Below are 20,316 nucleotides of genomic sequence, written 5' to 3'. Positions count from 1 at the left end.
CCTAGAGACGACCTCTATAGCCCTGTATTTCTGCAGAGATGGAGACAGATCCCCAATGAAGACCTTGTCTCCTAGGTGGCCACCGGGACAAGACAGATAATTCTTCTGCACAATATAACTGTGCTGCAGCCTAAAATTGAACTGCTGGTTTCATTTGGCCAGAGGAGACCTGCCCCTGACTGAGCCTGGTTTCTCCCAAGGTTTTTTCTCCATTCTGTCACTGATGGAGTTTTGGTTCCTTGTCACTGTCACCTCTGGCTTGCTTAGTTGGGGAGACTTAATTTTCAATGATATCGTCGACTTGATTGCACAGATACCATTTAAACTGAACTGAGCTGGACACAGAACCACGTCTAACTCAGCAAAATCAGGACATGCGAGCTGGACGATGACATCACTGAATTCAATGATGAACTGACTTTAACTGGAAATGTAGTGTTTGCTATTGTCCTTTTGCAATGACAAACCAAACTATTTTCCTATTTTGATACTGTAAATCTGCTTTGACACAATGTGTATTGTTAAAAGCGCAATATAAATAAAGGTGACTTGACTTGACTAGACTTTGACTGACAGACAGACAGACAGAAGTATGGATGGATAGATAGAGATCTCCAACCAATGTTGGTCTGTACCAAAAAATAAAAAAGAATAGGCTGTAGCATTATTATATTTTTCTAAGAGAAAAATCAAACAAATCCAAACAATACATTACATACAGTAGGCTACATACATATATAGGGTGTGACATGTTTCTTAATTTATAATTTATGACTGATAAAGTTTTTTTTTAATTAAATAAATATATTATTTAGATTAGAATAGAATAGAATAGAATAGTAGTGATGGACACGTTAAAAGGGAAGCTCTCGTGTTGTGTGAGGGTTGGGCAATGCTGCTGCTCTTGCTGCTGATGTTGGATCCTCCACATATGTTGCTCTGCCCTTTTACCCCGCTGACGAGCCGCTTCCGGTTGGAGACGTGGCTTATACTTCTGCCATATTGAACCGCGGAGCAGTGCACTGCAAAAATTACAGTTTTATTTACCTCCCCACAGCATTTATACAACCACACAAACGGCGTTTAGAAGATTAAACGCAGAAAACATATCAGACCCTGAAAATGGTGAGTTCATCTTTATTCGTTTATGTACAACAAATGATTTTGACGACGGGTTCCGGTTTCTACACGAGAGATTGCTGCTAGCTAACGAAAATAACCGCAGACTGGTTTATTGTTTGGTATGGGTGTTTAATCAAGTTAAACTTTAAATTTAGCTTATTGTAAGATTGAAAATTAGCTCAGTGACCATGTCTGTGTATAATGTCGTTTCTAAAGATGTTAAACTCGCAAGTCAATATGAGCTACAACAGAGTCAAATATGCACTGTTCAGCAGACGTGTATCTTAGTCTATCAGCTTCTCATTAAACGTGTCTGTGATAACGAATCAGATATGTAAAACCTGTGATAAATAACAGTGTGTCTGAATGACTTTTTGTCAAAAAATACCTAACCCGTTTGTCATTTGTAACATCTGTTGACGTGGTCACATTGTATTGACATTAAATTCACTGCTTGCATAATTAACGTTTAGAAATACTGCAATAATTTGGCATGAAAATAACAACCATTCAGATCAGTTCAAACGTTTTTGTCTTATTTTTGACTGATTTGGTAAAGTTACAACTAGTATTTGTATTCATGCCATTTGACTTCACAAAATTGCTTAATTTCTGTCAGATCAGTTGAAACTGGATGAATTGTTTCAAAGCTTTTCTGTAAATTTTTATTTAAATTGGAATATTTTATTTTCCCAAGAATAGAGCACATCAGAAAGAAAGAAACCACTGAGGTTTTCGTTCATAAAATAAGAATAGATGGATAGATGCTGTGTTTTGTGAGTCATACTTTCATTTATTATCTGATAGATTTTGTACAGTTGGAAACTGTTTATGGAAAGTTAGATATATTGTATACAGAGTCTTTGCTCCATGTTTTGTAATGGGTACTAGCTTGTCTCAGAGCATTGCTTTGTAGTATTTTGTAGCAGCTGTCTATTCAGAAATTCAGTCCGTGAATGCATCCACAAAACTCTTCATCCCATCGATTTCTTGATTTCTCAGAAAAAGGACACGTCAGAACAGCACGCGAATGAAATGTTTAACCAGCAAGGCTTTAAAGCACATGCAAATAATGCAGTTCAGTTCTTGCTTATTGCGTACTCTTTGTCGATTTTGTTTGTCGCATCAGTGGTATAAAAGCTGAGGTGGGTCCAGACTTTGGCTGGGTGCATCTATTATTTTACTCCCACTGCTGTCCGCCATACCGTTAAAAAAACTCTTTGCATGTTTGAAATGGCTCCTTAAGAGTATTGTTGAATAACTCCTCTCCAGGTGCTGTTGGCAGCAGCAGTCTGCACGAAGGCAGGTAAAGCCCTGGTGTCACGGCAGTTTGTGGAGATGACACGGACGAGAGTGGAGGGTCTGCTGGCTGCTTTCCCCAAACTGATGAACACCGGCAAACAGCACACGTTTGTGGAGACTGAGAGTGTGCGCTACGTCTACCAGCCTCTGGAGAAGCTCTACATGGTGCTGGTCACCACCAAGAACAGTAACATACTGGAGGACCTGGAGACACTGCGTCTCTTCTCACGCGTGGTATGATAGTAACAGCATAAAAATACTTTTTAATTGATAACTTAATTGTTTTTTTGTTGTTATTGTTTTTCACTTTTTGTTACATCTCATTGTTCATGTTTCGTTATGAGAAATTAATTGTAAAATGAATGTTTCAGGCATTACGGGATCACAGTGCCTGTATATTTTTCATCTTATAGCAAGGGTCTTCAACCGTGGGTCCACAGGGTTACTACAGGGGTACACCAATTAATGTTCAAGTAATTAAAATAAATAAATAAAACGGGTAAAAAATTACTGTAATGATATCATTGGTGAAACAGATTTAGCAAACGCTCCACTGGGTTTTAAAGTTTGATCTATGGAGAATGTGAAATGTTCCTCTTTACAGCATGTTTTTGCAGAGGTGAGAAATAAAAAAAGTTTAAATCCACTGCAGGTGCAGAGTTTTATGCTCACTCTTGCGAATCATCTCTCATGAACAAACAATGACACAATGCTTGTTAGAGATTTATTATGCAGTGTAGAGAACTTTATATTTAAATGAAACATTGTGAAATCACAAACTGGGTTGAGTGATAGCTTTTTATTCATAGTTAAAGTGATCAGTCTTTCACACTTTCCAGGCAATATAGCTATAATATGTTGAATAAAAGTATTGGATTTCATGCTGGTAGGAGGATGTATTGATATTTACAAGTTGCAGAGTTTTGAAAGTGACATATATAATCTGAAGGTGCAATTGACATAGTGATGCTATCATGGGACAAAAATGTGGCATGTCAAAATATATATGCAATTTCAGTGCAGACTAATAGATTACTAGCAAAATCTTTATATAAACATTTTTTAATTCCACTCCAATTATTTGTGAAAGTAACGCCCTATATCATGTCTCACTGTACATTGCTATTCTTGTTATGGTGTAGCCGTTGCTTACACTTTACATCAGCACTTTATAAAAAAAAAAAAAAAACGCACTAATTTCAGATACTCAATGATTTAATTTTTAATTTTCTATCTCACAGAAAAAAAAAGTTAAGTTGTAGAAGCTAAGGTTCAAGTAATGTTTATTTGTTCATCTGACAGTAAAATTAAAATGTGAATTTTAAATAAAATTGTAGCTAAAGTTCATGTAAATGTCCTGCTGAATAGTACAATTAAAATGTATGACACTGCAAATCCATTAAAATAATTTACAACAACTGCAAACAACTAATGAATTTTATTTTTATCTCAACATGTTTATGATGTGTAAATCTCAATTTATCAATAAAAAGTAATATACAGGCATTGATGCATGTGCAGCCACAATAATGGGCATAGGGGCATTGTCAATTTTATTTTTTATTTGTTTGTTTGTAAAACAGAAACTTGTATGTGTTTATCGTGGGTTGTTCTGTTAAAATCAGAGTTCTGAAAGGAAGCTGACTGATGTTCATTTTTCTTTAATTTTGGTAGATTCCCGAATATTGTCGTGTCCTGGAGGAGAGTGAGATTTCTGAGCACTGCTTTGACCTCATCTTCGCCTTTGATGAGATTGTTGCACTCGGTTATAGAGAAAATGTTAACTTGGCCCAGATCCGGACATTTACAGAAATGGACTCCCATGAGGAAAAAGTGTTCCGCGCTGTCAGAGAGGTAGGAATGGCAATGCACACTTTTGACTGTTGTCGTGCACTCAATGGCTAAAAGTATACTGGCATCTTTTCTAATTAACAAATCTGGCAATACCCCAAGAGTTTACAGCATATTATGACATGACATTCTAGAAAATTCTCCAGTCTGCTATAGAGTTGTTTAGCTCAGGTGCATGCACTGGTGCAAACGAGGAAGATCAATAAGTTCCTAATGCATGTAATAAGGTGCTGTGTGTGGACTAGGGATGCACGATATTATCACAGTGTTATTAGAAACGGCCGATAATGGCATAAAATATGAATATCGGCATTAGCCATATATGAAAAATTCTGCAGATAAGATGATTAACTCAGATGTGCCTAGGGTGCTCACACATCAACAGAGTGGTCATTCTTGAATCAAACTTTTTCCTGAAAGATGTTAAGATTCATTGTTTTGGAACGCCACATTTATTCTGAGAATGCAAGTTCAGAATGATGTGCCCTTCGTGCAATAGAGTCAATAGTCACTAGGGGTGTGTATCGATTGGGTTTTATTCGATACCAGTGCCATTTCGATACTTTTAAAACGGTGCCTGAACCGATACTTCTATAAAAATAAATAAATAAATAACATTTAAAAAAGCCTAAAAAGGATAACATTAAAGAACATTATAAAGATTTAAAATAAATCCATAGCATTCACACGCTCCTTGGATGCTCTCATTTCCCAAGCTTCCCTTACTCTAAGGCTAATAAATGTATTTCACGATATGGATCATTATTTAATACAAAACAACGCATAATGTTTCTACTGTATCTCAGTCAATCACTCTGATATTTTGTTAAAATGAGTGCTGTCTGTCACCTGTCTTTAATCAGTTCTGTGAATCAATGTATGCTCATTCTTTATAAAGTAGCAACAATGTCATTTGTAAAGTAGCCTACAGTCTTAGGCACATTAGTATTTTTCACCCCAAAAAAGGGGTTTAGGCCAGTTATTTATGTCTTTTGCTGTAGTGTGTCAGTAGGAAATATCACATGTATTATGAAAACTTAAATACAAAGAGCTCTTAATGATATTCAGAATTTGTACTTTTTTTCTTTTTTGATTTATAGACCATCTACAAATGTTGCGGCAAATGCAGTAATTTATTTATAGTTGATTTATAGTTATTTTCAAAACCTTCAGTACACTGCATTATAAAAGAAATTCATTATTATTTAATTCTAACAAGTAAGTAAAAAAAAAAAAAAATAACCTACATTTTATCTCTGCACAGGAGAGACTTGGTATACAATATTGGTATCAGTATCAGCAACCGGCCATAATTAGTTGAAAAATATTGGCATATTGGATATCTGCAAAATCCAATGTATTACATCCATAGTGTGGACTTCATAATTTCCCAGCCATGTGTTTGCAGTTTATAAATAACATGCTGGCAATGGCTCTTAGATGACACTTGATAAATTATTGAATTGCAATATAATTTATTGTCGATCATATTTTCTTCACTCTAAACCACTCAAATAATTGTTCATCAGACTCAAGAGCGTGAGGCTAAGGCAGAGATGAGACGGAAGGCTAAAGAGCTTCAGCAGATACGGCGTGATGGCGAGCGTGGAAAGAAGGGACCAGGCTTTGGTGGTTTTGGCAGCTCGGGCATGAGCAGCAGCAGCTCAGCAATCATCACAGACACACTCATCGAGGCAGAGAAACCCAAACCCACCCCTGCACCTGTCAGGTACTGCCAAACTCTTAAGAGACTACAGCAATCCTTAATCTGTATAAAAACAGCAGCTAGCTGCAATATAACGCCCTTTTGTTTTAGGTCCAGTGGTCCAAGTAAAGCACTTAAACTGCTTGGCAAAGGTAAGGAGGTGGATGACTTTGTGGACAAACTAAAATCAGAGGGAGAGAATATCATCTTGCCCAGCACAGGCAAAAGACCATCAGAGGCATCCAAATCTCTGCCGCCTCCAACCCACACAGAGAGGTAATGATATGTCAGTGTTTGAAATGCAGAAATCATATTGAGTATAGTCATAAGTGGAGTCTGTGTTCTTATTCAATTAAAATATTTTGCAGTGCTGTTCATTAATGCGATAAATTGTCTTTTTGCGAGGTTTGCAAATACAAGTTAGACATGGATTTTAAATCTTTACTACTTAAGTTTCACAGTAAAGGCCCGTTCACACCAAGAACGATAACTATAAAGATAATGATATTAGTGTCCACACCAGCGAACGATATTGTTTGTGTATTCTAAGCAGACGCGCGTCTGCTGCTTCAAATTCTCGAGCTCATTACAGCAGCATTGATTCTGATTGGTTGGCAATGCTTTTATTGTTTATCAGAAGAAAAAAAAAAACTTTATTTTTCGTTTCTCTGTGCCTTTATCGTAATAGTTGTGGTGTGGACTCCCCTATTCTTTAATATTGAGAGCGATTTTTAGAACTATATCTTTATCGTTATCTTTATAGTTATCGTGCTTGGTGTGAACGGGCCTTAAGACCTCACTCATCTCACGTTAGCAGCATGTGAGCCGTACATATTCTTCTCAGTGCCCATGCTAACAGTTGCAGCATTCATGCTTTACACATGAGCAGCATGTCAAGTAGAGTTTCAGTGCTGAGCCTATTTGTGCTGCGTCTTGCATGCTGAATTCAGCTGAACATATGGTGAAACTGCACTTAGTCATCAACCCATTGAAGACACATAACTAAATGGGGATTTAAACTGCAGTTCCCTCTTCATGTAAAATGCAAGTTTGACAATCAAATAGTTCTCAATGACCCACTCTTGATCTTTTTCCTTTATTGAAGGGCATTGTCAGTGCAGTAACCCAGAAATCACACAATTTTGGATCCACAATTTTATAACACTTAAATCTTGAAAAAATTTCTTTCTAATTTTCAGTGTGCATATGAGAGTTGAGGAAAAAATCACTCTCACATGTGGCCGTGACGGTGGCCTTCAGAACATGGAAGTGCTTGGCATGATTACCCTCAGAGTGTCTGATGAAAAGAATGGACGAATTAGGCTGAAAGTAGGCAATAATGACAAGAGAGGCGTGCAGTTGCAGGTAAGTGTGTGTTTTTTTTTTTTTTTTTTTGATGTAGCAGTTTGGGCTAATTATAAGAAAATTTAACTATAAGATTTATTCCGAATATGATGCATCTTTTTTTATCAAGCGTAGTGCTGTAGGTAATTTGTAGCCCAAAATTACGAGTACTGAAACTGATAAAAAGGCAAATATCTAAATCTAAAAAAAAAAGTAAAGAAAACTCTAAATTCAACTAAACCAAAATGGAAAACTATTAAGAGTATGTTATCTAAAACAAACATAAAATATATATATATATAATAAACCTTTAGAAAATGCGTTCTATGTTTGTAACTCCCTTCTAACGACTTCTTTGCAGACCCATCCAAATGTGGACAAAAAACTTTTCACAGCAGAGTCTGTGATTGGCCTGAAAAACCCAGACAAATCCTTCCCCCTGAAAAGTGACGTGGGTGTGCTGAAGTGGAGGCTACAGACGACAGATGAATCTTTCATTCCACTAACAAGTAAGTCCTAAACATGTGGTTTAGTATTACCAATAAAGTTAACAGCTTTCATCTCCCAGGAGTGTCACGTGACTTATTTAATTTCTGTTTGTGTAGTAAACTGTTGGCCCTCTGAGAGTGGTACTGGCTGTGATGTAAACATTGAGTACGAGCTACAGGATGAATGTCTGGAACTCAATGATGTAGTCATCTCTATCCCTGTACCGTGAGTTCAGATTGACTTGATTAAGTTCTAATTCACACACATTATACACTTTTACTGGCATAATAAATCACATTGTTTCCCTGTGTATAATGAAGAATTTTGGAATCGTTTGGCTCGTTATTTACATCTGTCCATTGCAACAATTTCATCACAGGTCGGGAGTGGGAGCTCCTGTGATTGGTGATCTAGATGGAGAATATCGCCATGACAGCAGACGGAATATCCTGGAGTGGTGTCTGCCTGTGATTGATGTGAAAAATAAGACTGGTAGTCTGGAATTCAGCATACCTGGCCAGCCCAATGACTTTTTCCCCGTCAATGTCTCCTTCGTCTCCAAGGGAAGCTACTGTGACATTCAGGTAAGAAAAGAGGTTAATTATAGATTAGGGCAGGGTTTCCCTATACGGGGCTCTTGAGGGAACTGCAGGGAGTTCAGGAGTTGATGAGAAGCTAATAATCGTTTTGAAATAAAAATAAAAACGCTTCATGCGTGTTTATTGACCCGCTTCAGAGAACCTTCAACATGCAAATCTATTGTTAAATAATTGATACATTACCTTTAAATCATGGAGGCTATTTCAATTAAATATATTATGTCAAAGTTGCTCGGTTGACAATAAGTTTGTGAATCCCTGTGTTAAGGTATTTTTCGATATTAGAGTACTGATGTTAGTAGATTGGGTTAATAGATTAGATTCATTATCATAAATCACAGTTCAAAAGCAAACATTGAGATTCTCTCACCTTCTCCTCTTTTCTCTGCTCATGTTCTTTCCTGCCAGGTCGTGAAGGTGTATCAGGTGGATGGGGAAAGCCCGGTTCGGTTCTCCACAGAAACGTCATTTGTGGTCGACAAGTACGAAATACTGTAAAAGGAAACATCCCTAACAAAATTCTACCCCACTTGTCAGAGGAGCAGATAAATGGACTGAAAACATTCATATAAATAAAAGAAGGGAGAGTCAAAAGATGGAGGGGACGATGCAATCTTTATCATCTTCAGCAGTACTTTTAACTGAGCAATATTGGCTCAACTTGTACCCAATATGGTTCACAAAGCAGCCAGTCAGCAAGGTTTGGGGCTAAACAGGAGACTGCATTGAAAGGAAGGAGTGGACTGCTGGAAATATATTCATTTGAAGCCATCATGGCAGTATATGTTTGAATTGATGATTCATACCTCCACTGTAAGGGTCAAGTCATGTTGCTTGTCTTTCCTCTCAGTTTGTGGTTTTCTAAAGATTTATTTTCAATGTGCTGCAAACTGACCTTTTTTTTTTTAAACACTAGAAGATTGTTGTTCTTTCCTTGTAATCGCCCTTTCGTCCATTTCATAGTAATTGTTCTGTCTCTTGTTTTTGTCATCTGTTTTGTCTAAAATATATATTTTATCTCCCATTTCTGTCTGTTGTTAAACATCTGACATGTTTAAGATGTCTGTGCTTGGATCTTTGTCTATCTCTTGACTGGCTCTCTGTTTTACATTATGTTTTGGTGTAGTATTGCCAACCTTTAAGGAAACTCGGCCTGTAGGACATTTTCAGAAATTTATTTTGGTGTATCATGGAAATTTGAATGGAAAACATTTAAAGCCATTAACTTGTATTAAAATAATTGATTTCGTTCAAGATGACAACATTGCAGTCAGAAAAACGTATTGCTTCAAAAATGAGAGCTCAGTCTGTCTGCTTTATATCATGTTTTCTATTGATGCCAAATACTTCAGGTTTGGACATTCATACTACTAAAAGGCAACCTGCTTCTCATCTGAAATGTGTTGTTTGTAGATAGAGCCCTTTAGTGGAGGATCAGGATCATGTATGTCTCTTGACTGTCAGTGATTGTGAGTTAAGTTTTCAGGGAGGGTCTTCTGGTCTCCTATCAGCATTATGAGTGGTTCCCAGCCTGCAGAGCCATCATCCCAAACTTTAGTCTCAACCCCACATGGCCCCCCGCTGAAGAAAAGAGGTCTCCCATGCTGTCCTGGTTTCCATTAAAGCCTTGAATGTCTCTGCGTATTTTGATGAGGGGAAGGGCGTATAAAATGTTTTTGTTTATCTTTTTTTATTATTTTTTTTTCCCTTCGGTTTTCATTAAATCATAATGTAGATTGGGAAATGGTAAAAAGACATCAGAGATTTTTTTTGTAATCTTGTAAAATAACGAATTAGGGATTCATCATGAAGAACATTCCAGTGTAAAATTATATATAAAAAAAATCATTAAAGAGTTTAAAAAGCAAAGGATCTTTTGTTATCTGTTCTTTTCTGCAGTCATTGTATTTTGTTTGAATGCTTATAACCATTAAATTAGTGTTTAGTTTAAAATCATAAATGGTCTAGAATGTGTTTAAGTTTGCCTGATTTTACAGGGTTTTTATGAAGCCCTGTCAGTCTACCCCTTTTTTAGTGAAGCCCATATTACAGGGCTACTACATTCACCCAGTCACATATAGTCAGTATTTCAATTACCACACTGAATGAATCATGTTCTTCCAAGGTTTTTGTTTTTGTTTTGTTTCCCCCACCTTAAAACCAGGGGTGGAGAGTGTTTTTTTTTGTTTGTTTTTTTGTTTTTTTACTTCAGTAAACAGAATTACTGGCTGTGCTCTTCTCATATCCGTCTGAATGCAAGAGTTAGAAGGACTGTAAGTGGAGGGCCTGTATATGATCAAGCGAAAAGGAATAAGGAGAGTTATTTTTTCATGCCTTATTTTTGGGGATTAAATACTATACAGTTTTTGATTTTCTTTTTGAAAGAAACATGGCGCCAGAAAAAAGATTTACCAATGTTAGTTTGATAGAATATGCATAAAACAGTTATAGCAGTTAAAGTGACTTGTTCTGATGGAAAACCTTTCTACCTCCTACACTACATCCAGAGTTTCTGAAGGAGCTACTGAGCTATTCATCTAGTTCAGTCTACACTGATCCCACTCCTTAGGACCATTTTCAAGAATTTTCCTGTTATTTACAAACCAAGGACCACAATGGCCCCTAAAAGGGTTCGCTTTCAAGTAAGTTTTCTTTTGCACCTTTATTTAATTGAGGAAAATTATTTACGAATATTTTGTATGTTAATGAAAATTCTTTAAGGCATTTAAATGTAAATTTTGCTGAAACGCTATATATATATATATATATATATATATAAAGAATAAGAAGACTAGTAAGTTACAGGTTGACATTGTGACATCTTGCTCCATAATGTGTTCAGATGCGTGTTAAATTATATATTTTCTAATCGCTGAAGAAAACAAGCCACGTTGTCACCTATTACCAGAACAAGTTACAAGGCTTAAGGGGGAAAAACGAACAAATGAAAGAGATTTGCACGACCACAAGAGGTCATCCTTTCCTTTGCCTCATTTCATCTTCTCTTCTATGCATGATGGTGTGTGTCTTGTGAATGGAAACAGCCACCCGGACTGACAACGTGCGTATTTGAAACTAAAATGTTTCTTACTGTATCTCAGGCCATATGATTTAGTGTCTGATTTGATTTAATGTCTATAAATAAAATGTGGAGTTACGATAAATAAGAGGGAGGAAATCCTTGATAAAGAAAGACGAAAAGAGGGGTGGCAAATTGGCTTTTAACCACATAGTGGCTGTTCTAGACAAATATTGATACCTCAGACAAGATGGGTCGTAACTAATGAAATATAAGTGTTATTTTAGCCATTTTTAAACTTAAATGATCAAATATTTGAGAACCCCCAATGAATATTCCTTCCCTGCCTTCATACACTTGCATATAGCATTTTCAAGTTATCCTATCGACCCTGATAGGTAGCAGCCTTGTATTTACAGTTGTTTACTGACTTGTCTGATCATATCCCATCCCATTGCCCTCAATATTTTTAAGACAGATTTGTCAGTTGCCATTTTTAATTCATAAGCCGTTTTTTGCAACTTCACAGACTTGTAAATCTCCCCAAAGTTTCCTACCCTCTTACATCCTACACAGTGTCCTCTCCATGACATTCGTTGGTCGAATGTCTCATGGGTTAGATTAGGTTGAGGGGGAACCACTATTGCGTTTATGTGTGTATTTGGGTGTTTAACATTTGGACACTAAAATAAGACATAATTCAGAGTATTACAACAGCCATTTCTCTGTTTTTAAAGAGAAAATGTAATCTCACAATTTCCAAAAACCTTCCAGTATTATTACTTACTTAGAGTATTTGCATTTTTGTTGTCTCTTCTATTTGTTGTCATAAGACATTTTACAGAGGGCAATTGAACGTATTTAGAGGGCAGCTTTATTGGCTTATTGTAACTGAATTGAATTTCAGATTTTGCCTATCTGGCTTGGCCAGAGTTCAACTATGCTGTGTAAATTAGATTTCTTTATACAGATAATTTAATGCACCAGGGGCATGAGGGGCAGAGGACCTGCCTCCATATACCAATATGCTTCTGATATCACAAATGTAATTTTACGAGACATTTCTGAAACCTCTGTATTTGGTGATAAGTCACCCCTAATGTGCTCCTGCCTAAATATCTATCTCTTTTTCATCTGTCTCCTGATCTTGGCTCATGGTGGGTGTCTTGTTCTACAGGCTGAACAAATGAGGAGCTCTTCAGCTGTGAGTATAAAAGACTGCCTTGTGGCAGTAGAATGAAAAAGGAAGGGAGGGAAGACTAGTGTGAGAAACTATGAGGGCTGGAAAAAGGGAAAGGGGTGGAGAGAGAGAGTAGCATGTAGATGGGGGAATAATGCAGGACAGAGAGAGCGAGGGAAGACATTTCTAGTTCTGAATGTGATTTGTCCATCCTGCTCTGGTGCTCAACAGAGTTTAAGGTGTCTTAAAGTGAGCATGAGTTAGAAAGACACCTGTCTCCAGCTCTCAGGATTACAAATGGGACTGGCAGAGCCACAGTAAGGATCTGAACTAATAGGTAAGGCTTTGATTGACAGCTGGGTTTTTGTGATAAAGCTTTCTGAATACATTTAGAGTAATGCTACACTCTCAGAAAAAAAATGGTAAAACACTTGGTAATGATATGTACTATTTAGGTACTAATATGTACTTAATATGTACCTTTAAGGTACTAAAATGCACCCTTTAGGATTAAATAAGCTACCCAGATCCAGAGTTAGATTTTAGGACCTTTTAATGTATTTTCAATTTGTAAAATTGTATTTTATTTATTCAAAGCACAAATTAATTAATATAAATTCTACCACATGTCTGTTTGCGTCTGTCAACCCATTTAAAACCTAATTATTTTTGGAGTCTTCATTAGAATCAGTTTGTGAATTATTGAAAGAGGAACTGAGAGAGACAGAGAGATTTCTTTAGAAAATGGAAACTTTAGTAAATGACGTTTGCCAAAACATAATGGGGATCCTGTCTTTAAAAAGTAAAAGTCATTTGGACTGTGACATAGTGTCACTATGGACACTATGATGATATATTATGAGTTATGAGTGATCTAATACATGAATGCATTTCTTTATTTTAGTTATGGTACTGTACGTGTGAGCAATGGAGAACTCTAGTTTTTCTATGTCTATGCTTTCTGAGAAAAAAAAAATAGCACTAGACCAGCATGGGAATAATGGCTCTGACCTAAAGCATGGACAATGAGACTATTGTCCCAGCAGAGATAGCACTGTGCACACCAGTGTAGGAGAAGCCTGTGTGTACAGGAGGGCTGTGCTGGTCTGCTGACATGAATTTTTGCACCAGCAATGTTACTTCCACTAAAAAAGGCTGACTAACAGGTGGTTTGAAAAATTGTGAAACACATACAATACTTATTCTGCACTTGTGTTATGTACGACATTTGCAATGTAGCAGTGATAGATTGAACATTTACATAATTCAGCTAAGGAATCCTCTATGTAACATAATTTATAGGCTACAAAAGTTAGTTCCTGTTCAGAAATTTGATGAGTGACGTTCCAGTCGGTGCATAATTTGCAGGAATTTTTATGGACTCTTTCTTCAGGATACATAATTACATCAACAGATGGCCAGGAGTAACTGTATCTGAATATGATTAATTGACTATACAGAAGGCAAAACTTGAAAAAGTACTTGAAAAATTATTAGTATATAATTCACAGTTTTTATAAAACAGTGGCAAAAAGTGCCCAGATGATGACTACTTTGTCGTGCACAAGACGCTTCAAAAGACGCCAGAGGAAAAATCATATCTTTACATATAAAGGAGAGGCAGCGCAGGGGAAGGCAAAAACATGGTCTCTTACTGTCTCATATTTACTGTTGCAGTCGATTTCCAAATGAATGTAAGGTCCAGGCATAGCAGAGTTCTCTGAGTAGGTGTGAGTGTGAGAGATGAGGCCACATCGTGAACACGTGCACCGGCTTTCCCCTTGTTTAATGCATTACTTGCTGCAATGGTAAAAGTTAAAACATTAGTAAAAATGAGTTACTTAGAGAGTTGTTGTGAGTTTAATACTGTATAAATGTTAGCTTGAATGTTAGCATGTTGCAAGGAGAAAAAGAAAGAGGGAGTGGGTGAAAAGAACATCAGGGAGTAACAAAAAGAAGGAACTGAACACCAGCACAGACTTGGTGAAACAGTGCCAAACAGGATTTAGTGACCATGATTGCTCAAGCTTTTCTTATAATGGCCACAGCTTCATTTAATCAGCCTGGGTCTCACCAGCTCTAGACAGCACACAAACACACTCTTCACTGACCAATTTATGTCAATAATCAAGTCAAGCTCTGTGAGTCTTAACAAGTTCCAGGTCCAATTATTCTTACCTTCTCAATCTTTGAACTCTCCCTGTCTGCTTAAACCATAATTTCAAATGGAATAAATTGTCCATTTGATCATCATAAGAGTTAATATCCCCATCCCTTTAAAGAAATACAAACACTGCGTGATGGAATGCTATGCAGGACTGCAAACTGAATAGATTTCAAATAATTTGCATGGAAGAGTCAAAATGCATGAAAAAAAAAAGCATAATACAAGAATTTGGTACTGTACATTTTTTATACTACTGTGCCAAAACGTTCTTCTTGTTGTTCTTTCACAAGCATACTCTCATACAAATAGTGTTCTGATCTCAAGGGTTTCTGCCAGGCAAGCACTGTGACTGTTTTCTGGGGTGAAATCTGTGGTCAATCTTTCTGACGCCTTGTTGCTTTACTCTGATACTATAATAAGTGACTAGACTGTTGCAAAATTTAGCAAAGGATTAATGCCGCATGTTCCTGCCCTAGAAGAATTTGTGAGTGAGACCAAAATGCTTAGCTTTGATATCACATATGTTATTCCAAGATAGCAGTCCAGCATGGAAATATGGAAAGTTATCCAGCAGCTTTCCAACTTGTGTGCTTGCCATGTGTTGACCATGGCAGCCTAACATGTGAGTCGCTCTGGGCTTCTAAACTAATGGCATAACATATAAGTGTTGGAAGTTATTTGGTGGAATAATCATTTCCTCACATAAAGTCATTGGAATTTTCACTCCCAGAGGACAACAAACATAAATAACTTAAATATGGCTCTGTAATAAGACACTGGGGGTCCAGAACATAGTACTACTTTACATTATCAGGCTTGTTGACATTTCTTCTCAGTTTTGGGTGAGAAGGGCCAGCTGGAGATTGTTTATTCCCAGTGAGGGGCTAGATCATAGGGTCAGCCGACAGGAAGAGTCCCTGCTTAGGATCCCCTACCGGAAGAGTCTGCTCCTCTTCCAGCTGTGGTTGCCTAGTTGCTGTTAAGATTTGTTTGTGTTCATTTTTTTATGTGTTTGGACTCTTTTGGCATCTGTCTTACTGGCAAAGGTCATGGAAAAAAGCCTTTCTTTCTCCTTCTCCACAAGACAGATATTTTCCTCTCTAGGACTCTGTTTCATGTTTTTTAAGGTTGTTACCAATCAGTCTGGCTCGGTGTATGATTGATTGCTTGGGTGTATGTTCACTAAGAGACAAAATGTAAATGTTTGCTTAAGAGTTCCATGAAAAATTGTATGACATTATTTTTTTTTCATAAATTAATCTAATTATGTAACAAATACTCTTAAAGTGACCAACATCAGCAGTTTTGCAGCTGTTCAACATCAAATGGAAAACATCATTTTTGTTTTGGAGAACAGGAAGTGAGTAGGAGGACTCCACATGGAATATTACGTTTTTTTTTTCTGTTCTCCACAGCAGTGTGTAAACTCAAATCTGTTTTTCAAAATAAGTCCATCTGCTGTAATGTTGGTGATCTGACAATTTTTAATACTATTCCAGCAATTCTTTAACAATCGTCTTCTAAAGGCATGTAACAGTAACAATTAAATATATTTCTTAAAGGGATAGTTCACCCTAAAATGAAAATTCTGTCATCATTTATTCACCCTTATGCCAATCCAAACCTGTAGGACTTCTGTGGAACACAAAAGAAGATATTTTGATGAATGTTGGTGACCAATCAGTTTTTGTTATCATTGGGAAAAAAAAAACAATGAGACATTTCTAAAAAAAAAATATATATATATATTTTTTTTACATCCCACAGAAGATAAGAGTTTGATGATAATAGAATTTAGGTATTTTGATGAACTATACCTTGAATTTAATTTAATGTTTAGCATGTTTTTGAGCAGTAAGTTTCAGCATACAAGTACAGATGTGTCAAGTTTATAGACAATGATTTCTGTGATGGTGTTAATATATGCCCCCCTGTGATTTAGCTTTCTTAATTTAAACATAAACTTGATGATTTAATTATGGTTGCTTGGAAAGATGGACCGGACACCTGGATTCTGACAGACTTCTTTTTTTTTTTTTTCATGTGGATTTCTCTACTAGTGCTTTCTATCTCTCTCGCGCACTCTCTCACCTCCCAGCTGTGGTGGTACTATGTAATTCTGCCCTCCAGAACTTCAGAGCATTCAGTAAGAGACATGAGTGAGCAGCAGAGACAAACAAACAGCGAGAGCTGGACTGTAGACACTCAGCCAAAGGCTCAAAGGCGTAAACACAGGACATAGCATTGAGATTGTGAGTAAACAAGGCCATGCAGCATCGTTCATAGGCTAAAAAAGATGGTGAGTGGGCTTGGTTTTGCTTATGGGGTTTTTAAGAATTTGGTTTTTTGGTATTTCAAAATACTCTTAAGAATTTTGCTTAATTTTAGTACTTAATTTATTTGGGAAGCTATATAAGAGACTGAAGAAATGTATAATGCTGCACTAAATCAATGTACATTGCATACTGTTTATCAGATTTATGCAGAGAACATGAGTGCTAAAATAACCATATAATATAATTTAAATATATTATACATTTCATTGAATCAAAATACTTAAAATATAACTTTTTTAGTTTAATAAATAAATAAAAATGTTATAGTTAAATATTAGAATATATTACAATTTTCATTGTTAGTATATATTTACGTATTCATTTTAAGCATATGTTTATTTTTTTAATTTATGTTTTTAATGTGTTGTTTATTGTATATATTTAACTGCTGCCTGTCTTGCTTATGATTTTTTTCATAAAAGACATTTTAAATCTCAGTTTGATTTAACATTTTCGTGGTATTAACATGAGTAGAAAAGCCATCCGTCCAGTCTTTGGTTTCTATTTCCCAGATTCACCTCCGTGCTACATTTAGCTGTACTCTTATATTAGCTGTATGTTCCTGCTGTGGTTTCCTCACTTCTCCCTGTAACTCTTACATGCTGCGTGTGTCAGTGTAAGGTTGTGTGTGTGTGTGTCTATATATGTGTACCCTGTGTGATTATAACCCTGTAAGAAGAGCTTTGTGGTTTGTGCTATGTGGCTGAGTCTATTTTCTGCTGCAGAGGGCAGGGCACAGTGGCATAACTGCAGACTTAATGACATGTTTCAGAGGCAAGCCACTCACCAGCATGAAAAACTCCAGATGAACTGCTGTTAGGTGCATATTTGTTTGTACAGGTATTTGACTCAAGGCGTCAATATCTGTCTATGTATGCTTAATGATTCTGTGTTGTCCAGTTGTGTGTGTGATGGTGAGAGCAGTAACCATTTTCAGTATAGTGACAGAGGCTTTCTGTTCTGTCTTCCCTCTGGACGTGATTGTGAAAGGCGGACTGCAGCACTTGCCTGCTGCACTTGCAAACATGACATTAGAAATGAAAGGAAAGAGAGTCTAGAAGTAGGAGCAAAAGGAGAGGAAGTTTGATTTTATACCAGCTGTGGAGTTAAAAACTTTAAATGTCCATCATCATCTTAATGAATATGCATTCACTGTACCTAACCTGTCTTCGCTTGTTTGTAGAAGCAAAGCGTCTCATTCCAGTTGTTTCCCTGACTGGACATGCCAGCAGAGGAAAGAGTTGTATTAATCTCACTTAGCTTTGCCTTTCAAACTTAGATGCTCCTCACGGAAAGAGTTGATTCATTGGACAACTGTCAGACTAAGGTAATCTGTTAAATAATGTTATATTAGTAGAAAATATTGGGTCTGTTTTTGATGTTACGGTGTACCTGACAATAAATGTTGAATGCAGCTATGTAGCTATAGCTAAGCTACAGAAGAGGGGTTCAATTATGAATATAGTTGTGTGCTAAGCTACAAACTATCTATTGCTATGCTAAAATGAAATTAGCTGAACTAAGCTAAGAGCTTTTGGTTTAACTGATAACTTTTTTGATTACTTAGCCTGGTTAAAAAGAAGAAAAAGAAGAAAGTAGTTCTGAATCCCTTGGGATTTTTTCTGTGTGTTCTGTGGGTTGTTTAGAATCAGAACAAATGTTTCTGACTCAAAATAAATGGCTCTTTTAAATCTGTGTCAATTATTCTGATTGTAAACAGCTAATCTGTGAATTAATAAAATCACACTGTGAAAGTATGTGATTTTAAGTTACAGTGCCACCTTGAATAATGTAGTTCAACAAATAGCTTTGCTACTTATAATGGCTTCTTATAATGGCTGTTATGTACACTGATACATACACACATAAACCCTGATGGTCAGTTGTCTTGCGGATCTGTTTCTTCCCAGCGAGGTTTTTCTGAGAGACAGTGGTATGTGTCAGAAACGGAGGAGGGGTCAGGGAAGGAGGGAGAGGGGGATTTCAGGTTAGGGATGTTCCAAAATGACTGATCTGCTGTGATGTGTGTACTGACCTGAGGTCTACTCTGCTTTGTTCACACTAATGTGCCTGTGTCTGTACCATAGATAATTGGCTGCATCTGTTCACTGTTAGTCTGGTTGTGTCTGTGTGTGTGTGTGTGTGTGTGTGTGTGTGTGTGTGATGAGTCACACTGACTCATGCTGTGCATTTCAACTATTCAGACTCCAGTCTGTTCACAACAGTTGGTTAATCACAGTATGCTTTTGATAATTCATTGCATAACTGTATTTTGTCTACAATAGTAAACACCTGATGTGTTTTATTGTTCACTGATAGGATCAAAGACACAAGCTTGAAATGTTGTAACTTTGCCAGCTCTGCATATTTGTCTGTTCATGTTGCATACATAAAACCAATATATGTTGTGATTATGACTCTTTACATGAAAGTCCACTCGCATTTTATGAGACTGACCCTAATTGCCTCTTTGACTAAGAATTTTTGGTCATATTTGGACTTTTAAAAAATTATTTCTGTTTATCTTTCTGTAATTACAGGATCTTAACAAATGTCATGAAGTGACCAATAAATCCATAGACATGGACAGGCTAAATCAGAATGTTCCAGAACACGGCCGTCAGACTCATCAGGTATTACAGGTGAGTGTGTGAGTGTATTTATTTCTCACTTTCTCTCTCACACGCACGCACACACACACACACACACACGTGTTGGCTTTTCATGTTTTATGGGGACATTACATAGGTTTAATTTTTTTTTTATACTGTATAGGTTTAATTGTTTTATATTATACTCATAATGCAGAAAACAACAGGACCGCTCACACCCACCCACACATTATCATTCAAAAGTTATGTTTGAATGTTAGTGTGTATAATGGATGCATAAAGAGTGTTCTAATGTTGGTTTTCTGCTTATTCATCATTAAAATAATAAAAACAGAATATAATATAAACAGTTAAAATGTAATCTGATGCATCAGCATCAACAAAGAATTCAGCAAAATCCCTAGGTTTTGTCACCTAACTGTGGAGTCTGTAGAAATTAAGGGGTGAACTGTTTCCTAATTATATGGTTAATCTTCATCACTGTAGATTCGAGAGGCTGAGTTCAGCCTTTCTGTCTTCACTAGCAAAGTTAAGTACGCAAAAACACATGAGACTTCACTAGCAAAGTTGAGTACACAAAAACACACAGA

At 36.6% G+C, this 20,316-nt stretch overlaps 2 protein-coding genes across 9 annotated transcripts in view; both read left to right on the top strand.

Moving 5' to 3' along the window:
* Window positions 1-959: 959 nt before the first annotated feature.
* On the top strand, window positions 960-10,282 carry LOC113074564 (coatomer subunit delta-like). Its single transcript, XM_026247425.1, has 10 exons — window positions 960-1,125; window positions 2,395-2,658; window positions 4,099-4,278; window positions 5,805-6,004; window positions 6,092-6,256; window positions 7,180-7,345; window positions 7,686-7,833; window positions 7,930-8,038; window positions 8,193-8,397; window positions 8,821-10,282. The coding sequence occupies exons 1-10, from the start codon at window positions 1,123-1,125 to the stop codon at window positions 8,908-8,910; spliced, it is 1,530 nt and encodes a 509-aa protein (XP_026103210.1). The 5' UTR covers window positions 960-1,122; the 3' UTR covers window positions 8,911-10,282.
* Window positions 10,283-12,689: 2,407 nt separating this feature from the next.
* The window catches only part of LOC113074515 (pleckstrin homology-like domain family B member 1), a 37,867-nt gene continuing 30,240 nt past the window's right edge, over window positions 12,690-20,316 (top strand). For 7 of the 8 annotated variants that reach the window (XM_026247359.1, XM_026247363.1, XM_026247388.1 and 4 more), the window contains exons 1-3: window positions 12,690-12,948; window positions 16,839-17,077; window positions 19,655-19,756. In XM_026247359.1, coding sequence (XP_026103144.1) covers window positions 17,075-17,077; window positions 19,655-19,756 — 105 coding nt within the window. In that variant the 5' untranslated portion in view covers window positions 12,690-12,948; window positions 16,839-17,074. The remainder of the gene's footprint in view (window positions 12,949-16,838; window positions 17,078-19,654; window positions 19,757-20,316) is intronic. The other variant, XM_026247371.1, reaches the window with a different exon arrangement.

Source organism: Carassius auratus, chromosome 5 (genome assembly GCF_003368295.1).
Source record: "Carassius auratus strain Wakin chromosome 5, ASM336829v1, whole genome shotgun sequence".
NCBI lineage: Eukaryota > Metazoa > Chordata > Actinopteri > Cypriniformes > Cyprinidae > Carassius > Carassius auratus.
Note: the sequence above shows the minus strand (reverse complement) of the source record. Positions and strands in the feature narration are given on the sequence as shown.